Raw genomic sequence first — 24547 nt, forward strand, 5'->3', positions numbered from 1 at the left:
ATGTCTTTGAATGTGTATCTTAAGTGCATTTGAAATTATATTAATTGGAAAAGAAATTCTAACTTTTTTGCAAAGGGGGAAATGACTTAAAGTTATATTTCAAGCTGTGAAGACTATTATAAAGCTGTCCCTTGTAAACATTTTAAGCTTAAGCTATTTTTTAGATTAGTTTTCTATTTCTAATTTGAGTGAGTTGGCTGATAAGCAAGTATTGTATATTTGTTATTTGATTTGTACATTAATTACTAAAGTATTTATTAATGTGTTATCTTAAACCCAAGTCTGTAACAAGTAGTGTTTCTTCTATTATGATACATAATAATTTGTGAAATGTCAAGAAATCTCTTTGTGTTGGAAATACATCTTTGCTTTTTTAAAATAAGGCTTTCTCCTAATTATAAAGAAGAATATTTAACAGTTATGAATTTATGACATAAAGAAAGCAGCTCTCTTCAAATATTGGATAGCATGCTTATTACTTTGGAAATAGAGGTTTCTCTTCCTCCTTGCTCTTTGAACCTCTTTTGGTCTTTATTGCTCTGCCAAGCTGCTTCGATTAAAGTAGTAGTGATAAAATATTGGACATATAAATCTTTATGAAACATAATTCCAGCCCCTGGAAATCATTATACCACAGAATATCATCATTTTACCTGATTGCTTGGGAATTGGCATGATGCTCACCTTCAATGCTGAAGCCCTCTCTGTGGAAGCAAATGAACAACTCTTCAAGAAGATCCTTGAAATGTGGAAAGACATACCATCTTCTATAGGTATGTATACAATTTATTTCTTCTTCAGGACCCCAGAGAAACTTTACAAGGGTAAAAAAGTGTCCTAAGAAAAGATTTCCTGAATTATTACATTTTCTTAAGACACATAAGATTAATTTGGGGTTCTGCATAATTATTCTCTTAGTAAGGTGATGCCTGTATTTGTCCTATGCTTAATGAATTCGTGAGAGTACCACAAAGAGACTCATTTTGGTTATCTGAGTTATTTGCAATATTGTATAACTGAAATGAGAGCTAATTCCTTTCCACAAAAATCTATAATTTTGTTTTAACTCCCTTTACTTGCAGACTTTACACAGATATTGGAAATGCTTCTTTTCATCACACTGATTGTGGGGTTTATCTTTATCTTAGGAGACTGCCAACTAGTATAAAATAGCCAAATACTTCTATTTTTTATAGTCAGTAGAGTTCTATTTTGTGAGTGATATTCCTGTGAAGAATCAAATCATTTAAAAAAGTGACAGATATGACTGACTGGAGTGCTTGTTAGGTACCAATCACGTGGCAACAAAGAAAAATGCCTTTTCACCTTCATCAAACTAGGACATTTTTTTCTTCCTAGCCAAAGCAGGACTGCTGATCTGAGAAATCCAAATAATTTGAGATTCTTGTATATGTTCTGAGGCTCAGTGACCCCAGACGTGATTCTAGATAGGGAACATAATGCATACAAAAAGTAAATATATTAGAGAGAGTAGAATGATTAGCTGGAGGATAGCTATTATAGAAAAGAGAAGTTTAATGGAGAAAATAAAGGAAAAAGGCAGCAGTGTGTGTGTGTGTGTGTGTGTGTGTGGAGAGAGAGAGAGAGAGACTTAACAATTGCATCAGGTATTACTAAGTGTTCCCACTTCCAAAACATTGTGTCCCATCTCAGAAAGCAAGCTAGCTCAGTAGCTAGGTTAAGTGGCAGATGTAGGTGTTTTGGGACTAAGGTGGAAATTATGCGATGCCATATGAACTATGTACTTGGACTCAGCAAAAAGCCTTTGCTTTAGGTTTAGAATTTTTAGTCTATGTTGTTGTTGACAACATAGAGACAGACAGACAGACAGAGAGAGAGAGAGAGAGAGAGAGAGAGAGATGGTCTGTCAAATGAGAAGGCAGATGCTTCTGAGATCTCTATAAAATGACTAAATATGATCCTCATGTGGCTTTAAGGACCATTTTGAAAGAACTGCTTTTTAATGAACATTTTTTATATGGGATGATGGCACTTTGTATTGCATCTGCAGAATCCTTCTTCTTTTTTTTTTTTTCATATATAGTCAGTTTAAGGATTGTCCTGAAAACCTGCTCCAATTTCCTCAAACAAGTAAGAACTCACAGAGGGTTTAAAACCACTTTAAGTGACAGAAGATAAATGCTTACAGTATAATTGACAGATTCGGGGCAAAAGAAAGTAAAAATAATGACTCATGTTCTATCCTTTACAGTGGTACTTTTGTGATCGATATGCTAATCAGAAATGGTTATAAGGAAATTCAGTTCAAATAGGAAACTGAAAAAACCATTATATTTATGCCAGTAGACAATCATAAGGGTCAAAGGGATCTTGAGAAGTCATCTGGTGCAGCTCTTGTCCTCAGACAGGACAACTTCTGACCTAAAACAAAAAAAAAGCTACTTTAAGTTGCTAGAATTTGAAAGACAGCTACACGTAAAATAAATTACAGTACTATAAGAACATGATATTTTAGTTTGTATATTAAGGATATTTTGAGAGTATGCTAAAGACTGTCATATAACACTGATATTGAGATCAATTACTGTATTATTCTGTCTACAAACAACTGCTTTGTTATTTAAAACTAATTCAGATCCAGATTTCCCCAATTTAAATTTTATGTTTTCTTAAGTTATAATAAATGTGTTCAAATCATTGCTCTCCATTTCCAAACAAATATATACAGGCTTAACAATTGCATCAGGTATTATGAAGTGTTCCCACTTCCAAATCATTGTGTTTCATCTCAGAAAGCAAGCTAGCTCAGTAGCTAGGTTAAGTGGCAGATGTAGGTGTTTTGGGACTACGGTGGAAATTATGCGATGCCATATGAACTATGTACTTGGACTCAGCAAAAAGCCTGTGCTTTAAGTTTAGAATTTTTGATCTATGTTGTTGTTGACAAAAATATCATTTTTAATAAAGTAGTCACATAGGTGAAGAAATTCAACTCTAGATAGACTAGATCTGTTACTTGTTCCCAACCCTCTGGAGACTGATTTTCCTTATTTCCCTTATATCTGGAGTTATTTTAATTCTAGTCTGAAATTTGACTTATAAAGTCTTCTTCCAGGATAACCATTTTTCTTAGTCAACTTATTCCTTTTATAATAGAAAAAATGAAAAATCAAAGTAATTAATTGAATTCTGATTTTAATCATGTTAATATGAGAATGAAGATGCCTTATTTTGTTGTTTCCTAGACTATTTTAATTTGAGTTTAAAATCTTGATATTATTTTAAATGTCAGGATTTTATTTACTTATGGAATTTTTCCCCATGAAGTACATAAAGAATATTAAATTGAAAGTTAAAAATGTAATAATAGTGCTGTTCCTTGTGTCAAAAAATACCTTGCAGCACCAGCTGACTGACTGTTTACACAATTAGGTTTAAGGCAATTATTGTCATAATCTATATTTGTCACAAGGTATTATAAAATAGAGTCAAAAAAGTTAAAATCTTAATAAATATTTCCTGAGCAGGAAAAAACCTTAAGAATACCAAATTAGCTTTGGTTCTGCTTATAACATGATAATTTATTGAATTGCATTAGGGTTGCTACAGTCATTATTTGAGCAAGTCATTTTTTAACTATTTTAATTTTTGAGAGTCAGGTTTTCATGTATGTCACTGGAGCACAAATATACACCCTTATTAGGAGCCCTTATTAGGAATGCTGTATGTCACTTAGACTATAAAATGAAGAGTGGCTGTGAGTAGATCACAATGTCTACAAATGGGATAGAATTAATCCTTAGCTTTTTCTGTGGTCTTAGAGGATATGAATACAAGAATTAAATAATTGAGACCTGGTAATTAAATGTTGATTACAATGGTGCCTTTAGATAGCCAGTTTGAACACCACTCTTGAGCAGCAAAATGGCCAAACAACTGACTACAGGAGGGAAAAACAGGATGTGCTAACCTGAACTGTAACATTGAGCCTCTTAATAAGCAAACATTGACTGTAGTTATAATTTTCTATGATGGCCAGAAAGATTTTGTGTTTTTCTGATTTTTTTTCATTTGTATTGTAGCTTTTGAATGTACACAGCGAACCACAGGATGGGGCCAAAAGGCCATTGAAGTGCGCTCTTTGCAATCCAGGGTTCTGGAAAGTGAGCTGAAGCGCAGGTCAATTAAGAAGCTGAGATTCCTGTGCACCCGGGGTGACAAGGTATAGCTTACACCCTCCAGTTACAGCAAAAATAACGCAACCATTGAAAATGTACCAACAAAATAAATTTCTGTCCTTTTCCTTCTGGCTATAAATATATTTGTGGTATATTTTTTCAAACTGGCATACTATTGATTAAAAAACAATTTTATATTTTGCAGTAGAAACGCTAATTTGGTAAGTGATGAAATTTGGTTTCAAAAGAAGCTCATTTTGAAAAAATAAGAAAAATTTCTAGTTATGTCTTAAGCAAAGCTTAGCCATTATTTTATTTGGTTCGAAATCCTTTATTGTCTTTGATTCATAGTGCCTTTCATGTTCATATTAAAATGATATTTTTAAACAAAATGCTTGAGCAAATCTGCCTTTTATAGCTTTCAACATAATTCAATAACAGAAGGAAAATGTACTTATGTTTACTGAGCACCTAATTGTATAGTAGGCCTTGTGCTAGATACTTTAACAGCTATCTCAATTTATCTTCACAAGTGGGTGTTATGATGTTTATTTTGCAGAAAATAAAAATAAAATCAAGATCTGGCAATTATTTGTATAATTTGATCAATTTTAACAACTAATTCAAATAGTTTAGATGGAAAATTTCATGATGTAAGATTATTACCATTCCTACCTATTATAGGAAATAATAGTGTGAAGAAATAGTCCTAATAGGATTAGGAAACATTCATGTTGAGAAGAGATTGCAGAGGGTTTGAGTTAATATCAGAACAGCCAGGGTAAAGCACTGTGCGTCAAGCAAAGTTGCCAATTTACAATGTGAAGAGATGAAATGGCAAAAACCTGTGTTTCAGGTCAGCGAGACCTAGAATGCAGTCCTGGCTCTAACCAGGACTAACCAGGTTAGAGAACCTGAGAAGTTTGATTAATCTTTCTGATCCTTAGTTCCTTCATCTCCAAAATAGAAATATTAATAACTGCTTTGGGAACAATTGTGACAGCTAGTCATATCTGTAAGCATCTCACAGATTGCCTGTAACATCAGATATGTTAAGTCAAGAATGACTAGCATATCTTTTAAAAAAATTACAATGTTGTCTATTATGAGGTAAAATTACTTACTATGAAATGTAAAATACTGTTTTCATATACACTTAAAGCCCTGCATCCCCCTCTGTATAGAGCAAACTCTGTAAAGGTTTATGAAGATTTTTATTTAATTGGGTATAAAGCAGATCTTAGAAGAGTTAAGCGAGGGCATTTTAAATTTTATTTAACTCAGTATAATCATATACTTTTTTCTTAAAAGTTTATTTGTTTTCTTGATGACTACTAACCGAAGTAACTATGATTGCTGCCTTTGTCTAATAATATTAAATATTTTTAATATTTAAATTTTAATAATTTCAAATATTATATTTTATCAAGCAAAATGTACAGTTACATACACTGTAAGCTCACAGTATCACAAATCAGAGACTCCCTGCTTCCCTTTGTCACACCTAGTGTATCTTATCATCATCATTATGTCACAAAATCTCCTAAATATAGCCACTGTGGATGTCAAAAGCCTTAGTCCTAATAAGGAGACCTTTGTTTGATATTTATGTGCATATTTTGTTATAATTTTCTTTATGGTACAGACCACATTTACACAACATGTCCCTCTCTAAGCCACTGGGTTTAACTCATTTTATCAATCTATTGATGTCCATTTTGCTGAGATAGAAAATTGCATGAGTGGATGTTAAGTGCTCTCACCATAAAAATGATAACCACGTGAGGTGATACATTTGTTAATTAACAAGATTTAACAATTCCACAGTGTATATGGACTTCAAAACATCATTTTGTATGTGATAAAAACATACAGTATTATCTGTCTGTTAAATTTTTTAATATTAAAAAATAATGAAAAGAAAAAAAAAAGAAAATTGTACCAAGTAGAAAATTTCAATGGCTTCTTAAATACAAGCAGCAATGGTAAACAACACCTAAATAATTTGTTTCCTTATATTAAAAGAAAAGCCAACTTGAATATAAGTAGATTATTGTTTTAAAAAGCAAAGAATTATTGCCCCAAAATAATCAAGAACTTCAGCAAATGAAGGCCACCTACGAAATTACTAATTTTATTTAACCATATAAATTATAATTATGTAGAATATAGTAAAAGGGTTGTTTTAAAAATGTATAATTTAGACTTCAAACTAATGTAAACTCATTCTTTCACTTGAAAAACAAACTATTCCACAAAACAGTAAGGCTTAATATCTTAATTAGCAGATGCAGATAAAATTATAGTTATATGAAATATCTGGTTGCAATGTATTAAATATCTGTTGACAGTGTATTTCTTTCTTTTTCAAGCTGTTCTTTACCTCTACCCTGCGCAATCACCACAGCCGGGTTTACTTCATGACACTTGGAAAACTTGAAGAGCTCCAAAGCAATTATGATGTCTAAAAGTTTCCAGTGATTTATTACCACATTATAAACATCATGTATAGGCAGTCTGCATCTTCAGATTTCAGAGATTAAATGAGTATTCAGTTTTATTTTTAGTAAAGATTAAATCCAAAACTTAACTTTTAATGTAGCACAGAATAGTTTTAATGAGAAATGCAGCTTTATGTATAAAATTAACTATAGCAAGCTCTAGGTACTCCAATGGTGTACAATGTCTTTTGCACAAACTTTGTAACTTTTGTTACTGTGAATTCAAACATTACTCTTTGGACAGTTTGGACAGTATCTGTATTCAGATTTTACAACATGGAGTAAAGAAACCTGTTATGAATTAGATTACAAGCAGCCTTCAAAAGAATTGGCACTGGGATAAGATTTTTCAGAAAAAGAAAAACATCGGCAAACTGTGTGTGATTTTTCCAAAGCTATATAAAGAACCAAAGGTTTAGTTAAGAAACAAAAATCTTAAAGATTATTATAACCCAGACTAAGGTTGAACAACCTGCATGCCCAGAGAAAACTATGGCGACAAAGGGGAAAAGGCCACCACTCGTTTTCTCACTGATTCATGCCAATTAAGCCTACAGTTAAAGACCAGTTTTGTTCTTTTCACCCATTTTTAAGCTGGTTTTCTCCTGATAAGAAGAAAGGAAGAAAGCCCCAGACGCTTGGTTTTTCTCAGAACCCCCAAAAGATGTGCAATAGCTGTTGTTACAAACCACCAAATAATACAGTTGTGAGCCTGAATACAGGACTGAACTCCTATACACGTGTACTGTAGAATGAGTATTTTTTAATACCTTAAGGTAGGCGTCAAATTCTACACCCCAAAGCAGATAGATTGATTTATCAAAATTATTATCTGGCCAACAGTGTGACTATCAGACAGCATCAAATATTTGCCCAATCCAAGATTAGACTACACAAAAGCTTCCTTCCAGTATTAAACAAAAAGAATTAAACATAACTATGAAAAAACTTTGCTAATATCTGTGTTTTTCAGATTTCATTTTTTGTAAAATCAGAAATTAATCTAAACATATTCAATGATAAGTTCATGTGTAACGACTTAATGTTAAAGGTTAAAAAAAAGATTTCACAAAATATACAACTTTCACCATATATATAAGCCTGCAAAATTAGAGTAGTGAAAGTCATGCTAGTCCATCACCCAAATATGTTATAGACGCCATAGACAGGTGATGTTTGGTCACCTATGGTAACTGCTACCTGATGAAGAGCATAATTTCTGCATATCCATCCTCAATACCATGGTAAATTCTGGGGCAATAGAGAAGCAACAGAACTGCCACAAAGTATACCTCAATATAATTCCTCTAGTTCTGCTTCTAAAATCTGAGGACAGTGCTAGTGGGAAAATAATTTTCAAACTACCTGGTTAACCAAAATACAAAAGCAGCTGACTATGTGTGATTTCATAATAGCACATTTCTTGACACTTAGTGCTAGAAATGAAGATTTGGATTTTCCTAACAACTTACATCAAGAATGTAGTGTAGCTCATTATTGAGAATTTAGGAAAGCCTGAATCCATTAATTAAGGAAATAAATGTGACTCACATTTCTTTTACTGTGACACAATAATGTGATCCTAAAACTGGCTTATCCTTGAGTGTTTACAACTCAAACAACTTTTTGAATGCAGTAGTTTTTTTTTAAAAAACAAACTTTTATGTCAAATTTTTTTTCTTAGAAGTAGTCTTCATTATTATAAATTTGTACACCAAAAGGCCATGGGGAACTTTGTGCAAGTACCTCATCGCTGAGCAAATGGAGCTTGCTATGTTTTAATTTCAGAAAATTTCCTCATATACGTAGTGTGTAGAATCAAGTCTTTTAATAATTCATTTTTTCTTCATAATATTTACTCAAAGTTAAGCTTAAAAATAAGTTTTATCTTAAAATCATATTTGAAGACAGTAAGACAGTAAACTATTTTAGGAAGTCAACTCCCATTGCACTCTGTGGCAGTTATTCTGGTAAAAATAGGCAAAAGTGACCTGAATCTACAATGGTGTCCCAAAGTAACCAAGTAAGAGAGATTGTAAATGATAAACCGAGCTTTAAAGGATAAAGTGTTAATAAAGAAAGGAAGCTGGGCACATGTCAAAAAGGGAGATTGAAATGTTAGGTAATCATTTAGAAAGGACAGAAAATATTTAAAGTGGCTCATAGGTAATGAATATTTCTGACTTAGATGTAAATCCATCTGGAATCTTTACATCCTTTGCCAGCTGAAACAAGAAAGTGAAGGGACAATGATATTTCATTGTCAGTTTATTTTGTAAGAGACAGAAGAAATTATATCTATACATTACCTTGTAGCAGCAGTACCTGGAAGCCCCAGCCTGTCACAGAAGTGTGGAGGGGGGCTCCTGACTAGACAATTTCCCTAGCCCTTGTGATTTGAAGCATGAAAGTTCTGGCAGGTTATGAGCAGCACTAGGGATAAAGTATGGTTTTATTTTGGTGTAATTTAGGTTTTTCAACAAAGCCCTTGTCTAAAATAAAAGGCATTATTGGAAATATTTGAAAACTAGAAAATGACGGATTAAAGGGCTGATAAGAAAATTTCTGAGTGACTGTCAGTAGAAGTGAGGTAAGATCCCCAGAGGAAACAGTAAGAAGGGATAATCATTAAGATAGTAAAACAGGCAAAGCAGAATCACATGTGCACACACACATACACATGTAAACATTGGAATGCATAAGTTTTAATATTTTAGTGCTATCAGTTTCTAAATGCATTAATTACTAACTGCCCTCTCCCAAGATTCATTTAGTTGAAACAGTATCCGTAAACTAGGAATAATGCCACATGCATTCAGTGGGATCTTTTAAGTACTCTTCAGTTTGTTCCAAGAAATGTGCCTACTGAAATCAAATTAATTTGTATTCAATGTGTACTTCAAGACTGCTAATTGTTTCATCTGAAAGCCTACAATGAATCATTGTTCAACCTTGAAAAATAAAATTTTGTAAATCATCGGTTGATGTCATTATTGAAATATACTTTTATCTAATGCCATGGAATTAGGACTTATTCAAATAATATTCATTTCTTTAAAGTATATAATAATGAACTGATTAGAATATGTTAGGGGTTCAGCTTGTTGTTGCATTTGGAATTCTGGCCAAAGAGGGATATATTAATCTGATTTTAAAAATACCTTCTGGCTACAGTAGTGAAATTAGAAGCTGATTAATTTTCCTCTAAATATATAGGACTTTACACATAGGCATAGATTCACATGGTATGGGTAAAACTCAAGCAAGTTTCAATGCTGCCTTCCCTCCCATGCCACCCCATTATTTTCAAGTCCAGAGGAGAGGAGAGGTGAAGCACTCTATCACAGAGTATCTTTCATTTAAGAAGGGTTTTAGTGCAGGCGGATGGCGGAATACAGAAGACAGAGTAATCATGGCAGGTTTTCAAAAGAAGCTTAGTCCTTTCTTTAGGACCAGAAGAACAGAATTTCCCTCAGCAGGTCTTGACAGTGGAGTATTAAAAGTATAATCCCATGCACATCCTGTCATCTCGGGACATTTTGGAGAGGTGTTCATCAGGCTTACTCATTAGAGCCTGTTGGGTATTGTCCTAATTTGGCATGTGTGGCCAGGCATTCTGGAGCTGGGCTACCTGGATCACATAATGCTTATCCAGGTTGTTAAGGGCTGAATTCAAAACATTTCATTACAATCAAATTGTTTTACTCAACTTTATTATAGGGTACACTGACTTCAGCTACTTTAGGGGACAGTGTTATGAGCGAAGGAATAAAAGTATCATCACAAATTGGAATTAGCTCAGACAGGGTGAGTCCCTAAGGCTGAGAGAGGGCATTATTCTGGAGACTCTTTACCAAAGCATGGGGACAGGATAGGTCATGACTAGAAGTCATTAGCTATTCGCTATTAGTAACTTGCAGGAGCAGTGGGGTCTAAGGATGTCGATGCTGCAAATCTATTGACTGAATCTTTTTTTAACACTGATTTCCATCTGATATAATAGCATTTTTTTAATAGAGCCCTTACCCCTGATTTAAGAATACTCAGGGTCTGAGGGAGCCAAGATGGCTGAATAGGAACAGCTCCAGTCTACAGCTCCCAGCGTGTGAGGCAGAAGACAGGTGATTTCTGCATTTCCAACTGAGGTACCAGGTTCATCTCACTAGGGAGTGTCGGACAGTGGGTGCAGGACAGTGGGTGCAGTGCACTGAGCATGAGCTGAAGCAGGGCAAGGCATCGCCTCACCCAGGAAGCGCAAGGGATCAGGGAATTCCCTTCCCTAGTCAAAGAATGGGGTGACAGATGGCACCTGGAAAATCGGGTCACTCCCACCCTAATACTGTGCTTTTCCAACGGTCTTAGCAAACGGCACACCAGGAGATTACATCCTGTGCCTGGCTCGGAGGGTCATATGCCCACAGAGCCTTGCTCTTTGCTAGCACAGCAGTCTGAGATCAAACTGCAAGGTGGCAGCGAGGCTGGGGGAGGGGCGCCCGCCATTGCCGAGGCTTGAGTAGGTGAACAAAGCAGCCGGGAAGCTCAAACTGGGTGGAGTCCACCTCAGCTCAAGGAGGCCTGCCTGCCTCTGTAGACTACACCTCTAGGGGCAGGGCATAGCCAAACAAAAGGCAGCAGAAAACTCTGCAGACTTAAATGTCCCTCTCTGACAGCTTTGAAGAGAGTAGTGGTTCTCCCAGCACACAGCTGGAGATCTGAGAATGGACAGACTGCCTCCTCAAGTGGGTCCATGACCCCCGAGTAGACTAACTGGGAGGCACCCCCCAGTAGGGGCAGACTGACACCTCACACGGCCGGGTACTGCTCTGAGACAAAACTTCCAGAGGAACGATCAGGCAGCAACATTTGCTGTTCACCAATATCCGCAGTTCTGCAGCCTCCGCTGCTAATACCCAGGCAAACAGGGTCTGGAGTGGACCTCCAGCAAACTCCAACAGACCTGCAGCTGAGTGTCCTGACTGTTAGAAGGACAACTAACAAACAGAAAGGACATCCACACCAAAACCCCATCTGTACGTCACCAGCATCAAAGACAAAAGGTAGATAAAACCACAAACATGGGGAAAAAACAGAGCAGAAAAACTGGAAACTCTAAAAATCAGAGCACCTCTCCTCCAAAGGAACGCAGCTCCTCACCAGCAACAGAACAAAGCTGGATGGAGAATGACTGACGAGTTCAGAGAAGAAGGCTTCAGATGATCAAACTACTCCGAGCTAAAGGAGGAAGTTCGAACCCATGGCAAAGAAGTTAAAAACCTTGAAAAAAAATTAGACGAATGGCTAACTAGAATAACCAATGCAGAGAAGTCCTTAAAGGACCTGATAGAGCTGAAAACCATGGCACGAGATATACGTGATGAATGCACAAGCCTCAGTAGCTGATTCGCTCAACTGGAAGTAGCTGATTCGATCAACTTTGAGGCCAGCATTATCCTGATACCAAAGCCTGGCAGAGACACAACAAAAAGAAGAGAATTTTAGACCAATATCCCTGATGAACATCGATGCAAAAATCCTCAATAAAATACTGGCAAACCAGATCCAGCAGCACATCAAAAAGCTTATCCACCATGATCAAGTGGGCTTCATCCCTGGGATGCAAGGCTGATTCAACATAAGCAAATCAATAAACATAATCCAGCATACAAACAGAACCAATGACAAAAACCACATGATTATCTCAATAGATGCAGAAAAGGCCTTTGACAAAATTCAACAGCCCTTCAAGCTAAAAACTCTCCATAAATTAGGTATGGATGGGATGTATCTCAAAATAATAAGAGCTATTTATGACAAACCCACAGCCAGTATCATACTGAGTGGGCAAAAACTGGAAGCATTCCCTTTGAAAACTGGCACAAAACAGGGATGCCCTCTCTCACCACTCCTATTCAACACAGTGTTGGAAGTTCTGGCCAGGCCAATTAGGCAGGAGAAAGAAATAAAGGGTATTCGATTAGGAAAAGAGGAAGTCAAATTGTCCCTGTTTGCAGATGACATGATTGTATATCTAGAAAACCCCATCATCTCAGCCCAAAATCTCCTTAAGCTGATAGGCAACTTCAGCAAACTCTCAGGATACAAAATCAATGTGCAAAAATCACAAGCATTCTTATACACCAATAACAGACAAACAGAGAGCCAAATCATGAGTGAACTCCCATTCACAATTGCTTCAAAGAGAATAAAATACCTAGGAATCCAACTGACAAGGGACATGAAGGACCTCTTCAAGGAGAACTACAAACCAATGCTCAATGAAATAAAAGAGGATACAAACAAATGGAAGAACATTCCATGCTCATGGGTAGGAAGAATCAATATTGTGAAAATGGCCATACTGCCCAAGGTACTTTATAGATTCAATGCCATCCCCATCAAGATACCAATGACTTTCTTCACAGAATTGGAAAAAAACTACTTTAAAGTTCATATGGAACCAAAAATGAGCCCGCGTTGCTAAGTCAATCCTAAGCCAAAAGAACAAAGCTGGAGGCATCACACTACCTGACTTCAAACTATACTACAAGGCTACAGTAACCAAAACAGCATGGTACTGGTACCAAAACAGAGATATAGACCAATGGAACAGAACACAGCCCTCAGAAATAATGCTGCATATCTACAACTATCTGATCTTTGAGAAACCTGACAAAAACAGGAAATGGGGAAAGGATTCCCTATTTAACAAATGGTTCTGGGAAAACTGGCTAGCCCTGTGTAGAAAGCTGAAACTGGATCCCTTCCTTACACCTTATACAAAAATTAATTCAAGATGGATTAAAGACTTAAATGTTAGACCTAAAACCATAAAAACCCTAGAAGAAAACCTAGGCAATACCATTCAGGACATAGGCATGGGCAAGGACTTCATGTCTAAAACACCAAAAGCAATGGCAACAAAAGCCAAAATTGACAAATGGGATCTAATTTAACTAAAGAGCTTCTGCACAGCAAAAGAAACTACCATCAGACTGAACAGGCAACCTACAGAATGGGAGAAAATTTTTGCAATCTACTCATCTGACAAAGGGCTAGTATCCAGAATCTACAATGAACTCAAACAAATTTACAAGAAATAAACAACCCCATCAACAAGTGGGTGAAGGATATGAACAGACACTTCTCAAAAGAAGACATTTATGCAGCCAAAAGACACATGAAAAAATGCTCATCATCACTGGCCATCAGAGAAATGCAAATCAAAACCACAGTAAGATACCATCTCACACCAGTTAGAATGGCGATCATTAAAAAGTCAGGAAACAACAGTTGCTGGAGAGGATGTGGAGAAATAGGAACTCTTTTACACTGTTGGTGGGACTGTAAACTAGTTCAACCATTGTGGAAGTCAGTGTGGCGATTCCTCAGGGATCTAGAACTAGAAATACCATTTGACCCAGCCATCCCATTACTGGGTATATACCCAAAGGATTATAAAACATGCTACTGTAAAGACACATGCACACGTATGTTTATTGCAGCACTACTCACAATAGCAAAGACTTGGAACCAACCCAAATGTCCAACAATGATAGACTAGATTAACAAAATGTGGCACATATACACCGTGGAATACTATGCAGCCATAAAAAAAGGATGAGTTCATGTCCTTTGTAGGGACATGGATGAAGCTGGAAACCATCATTCTCAGTAAACTATCACAAGGACAAAAAACCAAACACCACATGTTCTCACTCATAGGTGGGAATTGAACAATGAGAACACCTGGACACAGGAAGGGGAACATCACACACTGAGGCCTGTTGTGGGGTGGGGGGAGGGGGGAGGGATAGCATTAGGAGATATACCTAATGTTAAATGAAGAGTTACTGGGTGCAGCACACCAACATGGCACAAGTATACATATGTAACAAACCTGCACATTGTGCACATGTACGCTAAAACTTAAAGTATAACAATAAAAAAAAGAATAATCAGGGTCTTAAGGATAATAAAGCCATTGAGTATTGCTACTTTTTAATTCCAAAAACTGAATGGTGGAACTAATGAATTAAGGTCAAACATGTTTTAGATATCATTGTCACATGTCACATTTTACGTTGTTCACAACCATATCAACTGATCTAAAAATAATAGTTCAAGAAAGAATAAAACGGATTCTATATGGATTTATATTTTCAGAAGCTAGTCCACAGCCTACTTTGTAAATATATGGATTAACCATTTCTTACAGTTTTGCCACCTCATATTTCAAAGTGTCTTGTTTTGTGCTTAACATACAGAAACTGTTCAATAAAAACATGAATTGAAGGGCAGAAATGGGCCCTTTTTGTTTTGCCTGGATTGTTTTTGGTGCTATTGTATCTACAACCACTTAAAACTCAGGAATCCATTTGTTGTTTCATGAAAGTATCAAAGTATCATCTGTGTTCTGGTGACCAAAATGTCACGACCTATTATTGGTAATTTCAAAAGATTTTATCCCACAAACCTGAAGTGAAACAAAGGATAGGTCAATACAGACATTGAGTCTTTCTAAATTTTACTTACTTACCTTTATAACAACACATAAGGGCCACTATAACCCTTCAGTAATTACTCGAGGCTCATAAATAATAACAAACATCATTTAGTAAAATAATAGCACAAAAAGTAAACAAGCCATTTAACTGGCTGTTTTATGCAGACATTTGGTTTGAAGGTGATTGTTTTTCTCAAGATCAACTATTTATGTTGTATCATCCCGAGACATATTTAAGGGCATTCAGAGCTTGTCAGTATACTTTTTCATCCAAAAATTTTAATTATGTTCCTATAAACAGCTAGATATCAGGCATTCCCTAAAGGCATGTTTTGTTTTGTTTTTTGTTTTGTTTTGTTTTGTTTGCAGTTGAAAGAGTCTGTCTGATTTGCAGGTAGGTAGATACCTCTAAAATGCATACCAAATGGGATCATCTATCCAAAAGTCTAAAAAGTAAACATGCAACACCATAAAGTTGAGTCTGACATGTTGAAATAGTTGGAAATGAATGGAATGAAATTCAAAGCAAATTGAACTACATGAAAAAGGAAAAGCTTTTCTCCATAGGTAAAATTTAAATTATGTAAAAAGTTGGGAAAGTATGGGCTTCATTTGATATTGTAAAAACTATGAGTTTTACTCCACAAACGAATGTGCAGAATCCAAGCAAACAAAAACAGTTATTTGGATTCCAACACCCATTCCACCAGTCTGGGGGAAATTTAATTTTAATCATTTTTCTTTCATTCACTAGGGTTATAGAAAGGTCCCAGGTATCTTTTACGGATCAGAAAATTCAGGGGTGCCCTACTGGCCTATAGTTTACACTAGTCTACATTGATACATTTATTGCTCACTTAGTTTCTTACAGTGGTCTCTGAGGCATGTGTGGCCATGGAAATATTTGTCAAGACAGGGAGCCCAGACACCTAGGGTTATATTCACTATCATCCCACTACTTCCATGGGTGCTGAGTGGGCATGGGCCCCTGATGCTTTAAAAACCATAGTTCCTGCTATCCTTTCCCATGCCTAGTGAATCTCCTTCTCTCCCCTAAGCTCTTGTATTTCTGTCCCACTCCATTCAATACAAAATGCATTTACCTCTTTCCCTTATCCTTTGAGAATGGCCTAATATAATTGTGCAAAAAAAAAATCTAGCAGGAGGTTTTCAGAAAACTTTTGCTTTAGGTTCTACTATGTAACCTCTCTACCCATCTAAGATGAACCCTCCATGAATTGGAGGAGGGGAAATTTAGTGAGAATAAATGAAAACCATAATTAATTATGCTGTCACCTACACATGAAAAAAAATCAAGTAAATGTAATCAAAGAAATTAAAACTTTAAAAGATGAGACATTATTGCTATTGATGAGGTAGGCCAAACATTTCCAATCATCTCTTATCATCTCTATAATCTCCTTAGTGCCCTTATTCTTTCTTCTGTGTCTTTGCAGCTTCCAAACAATTGTACCTTCTTACGTCATTGTCCCTCCTTTCTCCCTAATAGCCCCCACCTTTGAATTTATTGCTGTCAGATTATAATACCTATTATGCCTCCTTGTTGCTGTCCTGTATAGACGGACCCACACCATTCCTTCTTTCCTTGGTCCATTTGGGATGCTATAACAAAATACCTGAGACTGGGTAACTTATAAAGAACAGAAATGTATTTCTCATACTTCCGGAGGCCAGAAAGTTCAACATCAAGGTGCATGCAGGTTTGGTTGTCTGGTGAAGGCTGCTCTCTGCTTCTGAGATTGTGCATTGCTGCATCATCTGGAGAGGATGAACACTGTAACCTCACATGGCAGAAGAGATGCAAGGGCAAAATAGGGTGGAAAGGGTGAACTCACCTTCCCAAACCCCTGTATAAGGCACTAATACAATTCATGAGGACAGAGCCCTCATGGTCTAATCACTTCCTAAAGGCCCCAACTCTTAATATTGTTGCATTGAGTACTAAGTTTTAACATGAATTTTGGAGGGAACACAAATATTCAAACCATAATACTGTTACAGACCACAGGTTCTTACACTCTCATGTAATGGAAATTGACACGAAGTCCAGCAAGTTTCCTAGTCAAGGCTTTTTTAGGGGTTTTTGTTCAAATACAAGGGAGCCAGCACTGGAATTAAAGTTGTCCAGCTGCCTCCCCAAGGCGGGGGCATTGTGGTGCCTTAAGGAGGGTGACATGCATAATTCATGAGGTAAGTGAGCTTTACAACATGATGTGATGGAATACAGGGTGCACACGTGTAGTAAGGAGTCATGCTAACACATATATCACATGATTACAAAATGGCAGATGAGCACATCTTTGGGTGGAGATTTTAGTATTATAATGAAGCAAAGGGCAAAGATCTGTCATCCTTCTGTTCTTGTGCACATGCAGGTGATAGGGTTAACTTCTTTGAGTGAAACTTATGTCTGGAGGCCATTTTTTTTTTAGACTTTCTTAAGGTCCCTCAGTCAGGGATATGGTGCCTTGAATGAAATTTAGAGGGTGGAGCACAGCTTACCTTAGTTTTTAAGGTTTTGAGGTCAACAGGGCTGGGCTCCAGAGAAGGCAGGATTGAAAGTTCAGGATTGTCTGGTTGAGGTCCCAAACAGTTATAAGGCCCCCAGTAGTTTGTAGTAGAGGTCTTTGTGGTGGAGGCTGTGCTGGTGCTTCCTTGTTGCAGGTTGCAGGTGTGGGCTGAAGCCTCCACCTGCCATTGCCCATGACTGTGCTATGCCCAACAGTGCTAGTCCAGCCAGCAGTGGTGGCATGGGGCCCCACAGAGCTGCGCACCATACTTTGCCCAATTCCTGGCTTTGGGCTGTATCCCCACACCCTAGGGGCAGTTTATCAATCTTGTTTATTTCAAAAAAAAAAAAACTAACTTTTAGTGTCTTTGATATTTTTTCTTTTGTTTTTTGAGACAGAGTGCTGCTCTGTTGCCCAGGATGGAGTGCAGTGGCATGATCTCGGCTCACTGTAACCTCCACCTCCTGGGTTCAAGCGATTCTCCTGCCTCAGCCTCCTGAGTAGCTGGGATTACAGGTGCCCGTCACCATGCCCGGCTAATTTTTGTATTTTTTGTAGGGACGGGGTTTCACCATATTGGCCAGGATGGTCTTGAACTCCTGACCTCAGGTGATCTGCCCACCTCAGCCTCCCAAAGTGCTGGGATTACAGGTGTGGGCCACCGTGCCTGACCACACATCAGCCGTTAATGTTCAACACATGAATTTGGGGGGACATGTTAAGACAATAACATTCGGCCCTGACCCTCAAAATGCATGTCCTTCTTACAAGTAAAATACATACATTCTATCCTAATAGCCCCCAAACTCATAACTCATTCTAGCACAAACTTGTCTAATGTCCATAGTCTCATCTAAATCAGATAAGGGAGAGAATCAAGGTATGATTCATACTCAGGCAAATTCCCCTCCAGCTGAGAACCTGTAATATCAAACAAGTTTTGTGCTTCCAATGTACAGTGTTGTGACGTGCGTGGGATAGACATTCCAATTCCAAATGGGAGAAATAAGCAAGAAGAAAGAGGTCGCAGGTCTCAACTAAGTCCAAAACCCAATACAGCAAACAAAATTATATCTTAAGGATTGAGATTAAACTTATTTGACTCCATGTTCTGCCTTACAAACACACTAGGGTAGGAGTTGGGTTCTCAGGACTCTGGGGAATCCAGCCTCCATGGCTTTCTTGGGTGCAAGCCACACCATACTTCTTACAGACTGGTCAGGTGCCTGTGGCTCTCCCAGGCTGGCATTGTATCCTGGTGGCTCTACAGGTCTTGGGGTAGGCCTGCCCTTGTGGCTCCAATAAGCATTGCCCTAGTGGGGGCTCTCTGTGGTGGCCCCAAACTCACAGCTCCACTAAGTTTTTCCCTAGAGGGAGCTTTCTGCAGTGGCCCTGACCCTGAGGCAATTCTTTGCCTGGATCCTGAAGCTCTCCATTGCATTTTTTTGAAATCTGGGTAGACGTAACCATGCTTCCGTAGCTCATGTACTCGGTATGTCTGCAGAGCTAGTACTACATGAACTCCACCAAGACTCACTGCCTGCACCCTCCAGAGTAGTCACCCAAGCCATGGCTGGGCCCTCCTGAGCCCCAGCTGGGGCATTTGAAGACTTTTGTGCATGAATGCAGGGTGAAGAGACTTGAGATAACCCTAGGAAGTGAGCACTGAGGTCCTACGTGCAACCTGGGCTTCTCCCTAGAAGCCATTCTGCCCTCAAGGCCCTGGCACTCTGGGCCTGTGATGAACATGGCAGCCTCCAAGATCTCTGAAATGCCTCTGGGTCATCTTCCTATTGTCTTCGTAAATATCAATATTGTGAAAACGGCCATACGGCCTGAAGTAATTTATAGATTCAATGCTGTCCCCATTAAACTAACATTGACATTCTCCACAGACTTAGAAAAACTACTTTAAATTTCATATGGAACCAAAAAGCAACCTGAATAGCCAAGACAATCCTAAGCAAAATGAACAAAGCTGGAGGCATCATGCTACCTGACTTCAAACTATACTACATGGCTACAGTAACCAAAACAGCAAGATACTGGCAAAAAAACAGACACATAGAACAATGGAACAGAATAGAGAACTCAGAATAAGACCACACACCTACAACCATGTGATCTTCTATAAATCTGTCAAAAACAAGCAATGGGGAAAGGATTCCCCATTTAATAAATGATTCTGGAAGAACTGGCCAGTCATATGCAGAAAATTAAAACTGGGCCCCTTCTTTACACCTTATACAAAAATTAACTCAAGATGGATCAAAGACTTCAATGTAAAACCCAAAAGTATAAAAACCCCAGAGGAAAATCTAGGCAATACCATTCAGGACATAGGCACAGGCAAATATTTCATGACAAAAATGCCAAAAGCAATTGCAATAAAAGCAAAAATGGACAAATGGGATATAAGTAAATTATGGAGCTTCTGCACAGCAAAAGAAACAATCATCAGAGTGAACAGATAACGTACAGAATGGGGGAAAATTTTTGCAATCTGTCCATCTGACAAAAGTCTAATATCCAGAGTCTATAAGGCACAAGAGAAAAACAACCCCATTAAAAAGTGGGCAAAGGACATAAGTAGGCACTTCTCAAAATAAGACATTCATGTGGCCAACAAACATATGACAAAAAGCTCAACATCACTGATCATTAGAGAAATGTAAATCAAAACCACAATGAGATCGCATCTCAAGCCAGTCAGATGGCCATTATTAAAAAGTCACAAAATAACAGATGCTGGTGAGGTTGTGGAGAAAAAGGAACCCTTATACACTGTTGGTGGGAATGTAAATTAGTACAACTATTGTGGAAGACAGTGTGGTGATTCCTCAAAGATCTAGAGGCAGAAATATCATTTGACCCAGCAATCCCATTACTGGGTATATACCCAAAGGAATGTAAATCATTCTATTATAAAGATACATGCACACATAAGTTCATTGGAGCACCATTCACAATAGCAAAGACCCGGAATCCACCCAAATGCCCATCAATGATAGACTGCATAAAGAAAATGTCGTACATATACACCAGGGAGCACTATGCAGCCGTAAAAAAGAATCAGATCATGTCCTTTGCAGGAACATGGATGGACCTGGAAGCCATTATCCTCAGCAAACTAACACAGGAACAGAAAACACTACATGTTCTCTCTTTAAGTGGGAGCTGAACAATGAGAACACATGGATACAGGATGGGAAACAACACATACTGGGGCCTGTCAGAGGTAGGGAGAAGGAGAGCATCAGGAAGAATAGCTAATGGTTGCTGGGCTTAATACCAAAATGATAGGTTGATCTGTGCAGCAACCACCCATTGCATACATTTATTTATGTAACAAACCTACACATATTGCACATGTACCCCAGATCTTAAAATAAAAGATGAAGGAAAAAAAGATAGCATCTGGCTTTCTTCTATTCATACTAACCTCATCATCAAAGGTATCTTGGCCACACTCTTGATTTTCTCTCCTAAATACTACTTTTTAAAAATTATTTACATGGCCAGTCTGAGAATTTTCCAAATTTTTACATTTGGCTTCTCCTTTGATTAAGAATTCAAATTGTTTTCAATTATCTCAGTTTCTCTCTCTCTCTCTCTCTCTCTCTCTCTCTCTGTCTCCCTCACCTCTTTTTCTGGAACTCTGATGGCACAAATGTTAGCTTTTTGTTATTCTCCCACAGGTCCTTCAGATTTGGTTCATTTTTATTGCATCTATTTTATCTTTATTATTCAGATTGTATAAATTCTATTGATCTTTTCTCAAGTTCACTAATTCTGTTTGTGTCATCTTTACTCTGTCTTTGAGCCAATCCAGCATGTTCCCTTTTATTTCTAATATTTTATTTCTATAATTTCCATTTGGTTATTTTTATAACTTTATTTCTTTTCTGAAATTTTCTAGGTTTACATTTAATTAATTATTGAAGTATTTCATAACTGCTTTAAAATCTTTGTCAGACAGTTACAACATTAGATTCATCTTGCTGTTGGTTTCTGTTGATTGTCTTTTCCAAATAGATTACTGATTTCCCTAGTCCTTGATATGACAGGCTTTTTATTGCTTCCTAGTCATGTTGATTGTGTTTTGTGACTCCTATTTATATCTTTTATGTGAGCAGGCAGTCATCATGCCTAGGTTTAGCATGCAGATGCTAGCCAACTTTTGTGGTCTGTGGTTATAATGACAGCTTAATTTTTAGAGACTTTGCAGTATTAGTATGATCTTAGTTTATCTGGTGCTGCTGCAGCTCCCACTGGTACTTGTCAGTGGAGTGGAAGAGGTTTCCCTAGGCCTGGGTGCCTGGTGTTGATGGGTAGGGCAAGGGATTCTCAGGCCGTGAAGGTAAACGGGCTTCCCTGGCAAGGAGGTTGCTGTGGCATTCTTTTCCCTGACTGTGGAAGATAAAGAGCACTTCTTTGGCTAGGCCCTTGTCATTGCGGTTATTCATTTACTGGTGCCCTAGTCTCTCTGGGTGGGAAAGGGGAATCTCAGGACTATAGAGGTACAGAGACTTTTAGCCTGAATGGTTCTTATGTTGAAATCCCTCTTCCCGGTGCCACACAGGCAACCAGTGTCTCTGGATAAGGAAGGAGTGTCTCGTGCCCATGGAGAAAAAGAAGCTTCCCAGGCTGGGTTGATTATTGGAGTGGAGCCCCCTTGCTTGTATTGCTAGGCTGCCCTGGTTATCTCCCAGTGCAGGATTGAAGTCTCTGGCGTATCAGGGAAAGAGAGTTATCTCTACTTTCTGTTTCACAGCCTTTTCCAATACCGTGGGAGGCAAGCACAGCCTGAATATATGGCAGATTTAACACTACCTGTGAGTAATGCTCAATCATTGGGGGACAGAAACTAACAAAGAAATATTTTCAAACTCTGAACCCTCAGGTGGACAATGCTTGGAGACATTGTACACACTTCTCAGAAGGTCCTGGTGGAATTTAGCCTATAGCAGTGATCCACATGATGTATCCTTTAACTGTCCTTTCTTCCTCTCCATCTCACTCTACAACTCTCCAACTCCTGTTTTCTGAAATTACATCCCAAATAAACTATCTGAATCCAAGTTCTTGCAGCAGGCTTGGCTTTCAGTGGAACCCAAACTAAGACGAACCCAATAAAAAGTAGGCTAAAAATATGAACAAACATCATCAAAAGAAATAGAATAACTTAAAAACTTACAAAAACATGTTTGGGCCACTCATAACAAAATAAACGGGAATGAGAACAAAGGTCGCATTTTTCATCTGTCAGATTGGCAAAGGTTACAGATTTTGATATCATACCATTTGTAATGTGCTATTACATATGCTATTGTTGCAATCCCATTGCAAGGCAACTTGAAAATACCTTTTAGCACACGCATTCCCATTGACCTAGCGATTTTACTTCCAGAAATAAATACAACAGATATATTCACGCATGTGTACAAGTATATACCCAAGAATGTTTGTTACAGCATTGATTGTAATAAAGCACCAGACTAGGAGAAAAAACACTGAGTTTCCATCAATAAACAATTGGTTTTAAAATATATGGTGAATCCATCCAGTAGAATACTACGCCATTAACAAAAACAGAGCATGTCTGTGTATGTCAATACAGAAACATCCCTCAGATTTATTACAGAGATAATGCGAAGTTCAAAAATATACACAGTATAATTGAGAATTATATTATCTATATTATCTATTATATTACACAGTAGCTTTAACATTAATAAATATTGCCACTAAGGAGAGAAAGCAGTGCCTGACTGGGGTGGAATATCTAATTTTTATTTTGTATTTATTTGTACTCTTAGAATATTTAGTCATGCACACGTATTAATTTTCGATTATGAAAAAATAAATAATGGGCATTGTTTCCCAATTAGGATTGAAATTAATCTTCAATTTATTTTTTCTTAGATTTATTTTTATTGATATGTAACATACACTATAGATATTAATTGTAATGAATCATGCATACATGCATGTGTACGTGTGTGTAACCATCACTCATATCAAGATATTGAACATTCCCAATGCTTCCAATAATTTCTCTCTAGCTTCTTTCCATTTAATACTTACCCTTGTATTGAGGTAATCACTATTCTGACTTTTAACACCATTGATTGATCTTCAGCTTAAGTATTGGTTTTAGGTAGAAAAATAGTTTATTATATAGAGAATATACATAGAAAAAGACATATCAAAATGTTAAAAGTGATTATCTACATAGATATAGGAATACACATGATTTTACTTCTGCTTTATAGTCATCTTACTTGTAATGTGGACATATTAACAATAAAATAATAAAAGCCTCTCTCCTTAAAAAATACCTTTTATAAACTCTGCATGGAATGTTTGGATGTCATTCATCCAAAACTTTCACCAACGTTTCTTTATCCTATTATTTCAGCTGATTTTTTTTTCCTTTGACTCCTCTACTGTGATCTAATCACAGCTATCGGAGTAGAAAGGGCAGGATAGGGAGAAAAGGAGTTCTCTGACTTGGATACTTGAGATTAGGCTTTCAATGCTGTATGTATCAGAGGGAACATGATTTTTCCCCAAGCATCAACGAAACTAAAACTGTTTGATATTTGGATTATAGTTCTACTGCACTTGATTATTTAAAATGTTTTACCAAATTGAGAAGATACAAACAGCATTTATTTTTCTACTAGGCTAAGGACAATTTAAAACCACTTAAACTTCCTTTGCTTATGAACCATACAAACCACTAAGTGGAGCTGTAGGCTCAAGTATGAGAAATGTGTGCATGAGTTCAATTATTTTGTGGAAATAGATATAATGAGGTTCTGAGAGTTCACCAAGAATAATGAAAAA

The 24547-nt window shown here is 37.2% G+C and overlaps 1 protein-coding gene and 1 long non-coding RNA gene across 3 annotated transcripts in view; one reads left to right on the forward strand and one right to left on the reverse strand.

Moving 5' to 3' along the window:
• Positions 1-9638, forward strand: part of NRK (Nik related kinase) — a 136517-nt gene extending 126879 nt beyond the window's left edge. The window contains exons 27-29 of one of the 2 annotated variants that reach the window (XM_004064644.3): positions 614-773; positions 4065-4204; positions 6533-9638. In XM_004064644.3, coding sequence (XP_004064692.2) covers positions 614-773; positions 4065-4204; positions 6533-6628 — 396 coding nt within the window. In that variant the 3' untranslated portion in view covers positions 6629-9638. The remainder of the gene's footprint in view (positions 1-613; positions 774-4064; positions 4205-6532) is intronic. The other variant, XM_055375958.1, reaches the window with a different exon arrangement.
• LOC134757944 (uncharacterized) overlaps positions 2185-24547 on the reverse strand; it is a 53214-nt gene continuing 30851 nt past the window's right edge. The window contains exon 3 of the long non-coding RNA XR_010132611.1: positions 2185-2403. This is a non-coding gene — a long non-coding RNA (uncharacterized lncRNA). The remainder of the gene's footprint in view (positions 2404-24547) is intronic.

The sequence above is a fragment of the Gorilla gorilla genome, chromosome X (assembly GCF_029281585.2).
Source record: "Gorilla gorilla gorilla isolate KB3781 chromosome X, NHGRI_mGorGor1-v2.1_pri, whole genome shotgun sequence".
In the NCBI taxonomy this organism is placed as follows: domain Eukaryota; kingdom Metazoa; phylum Chordata; class Mammalia; order Primates; family Hominidae; genus Gorilla; species Gorilla gorilla.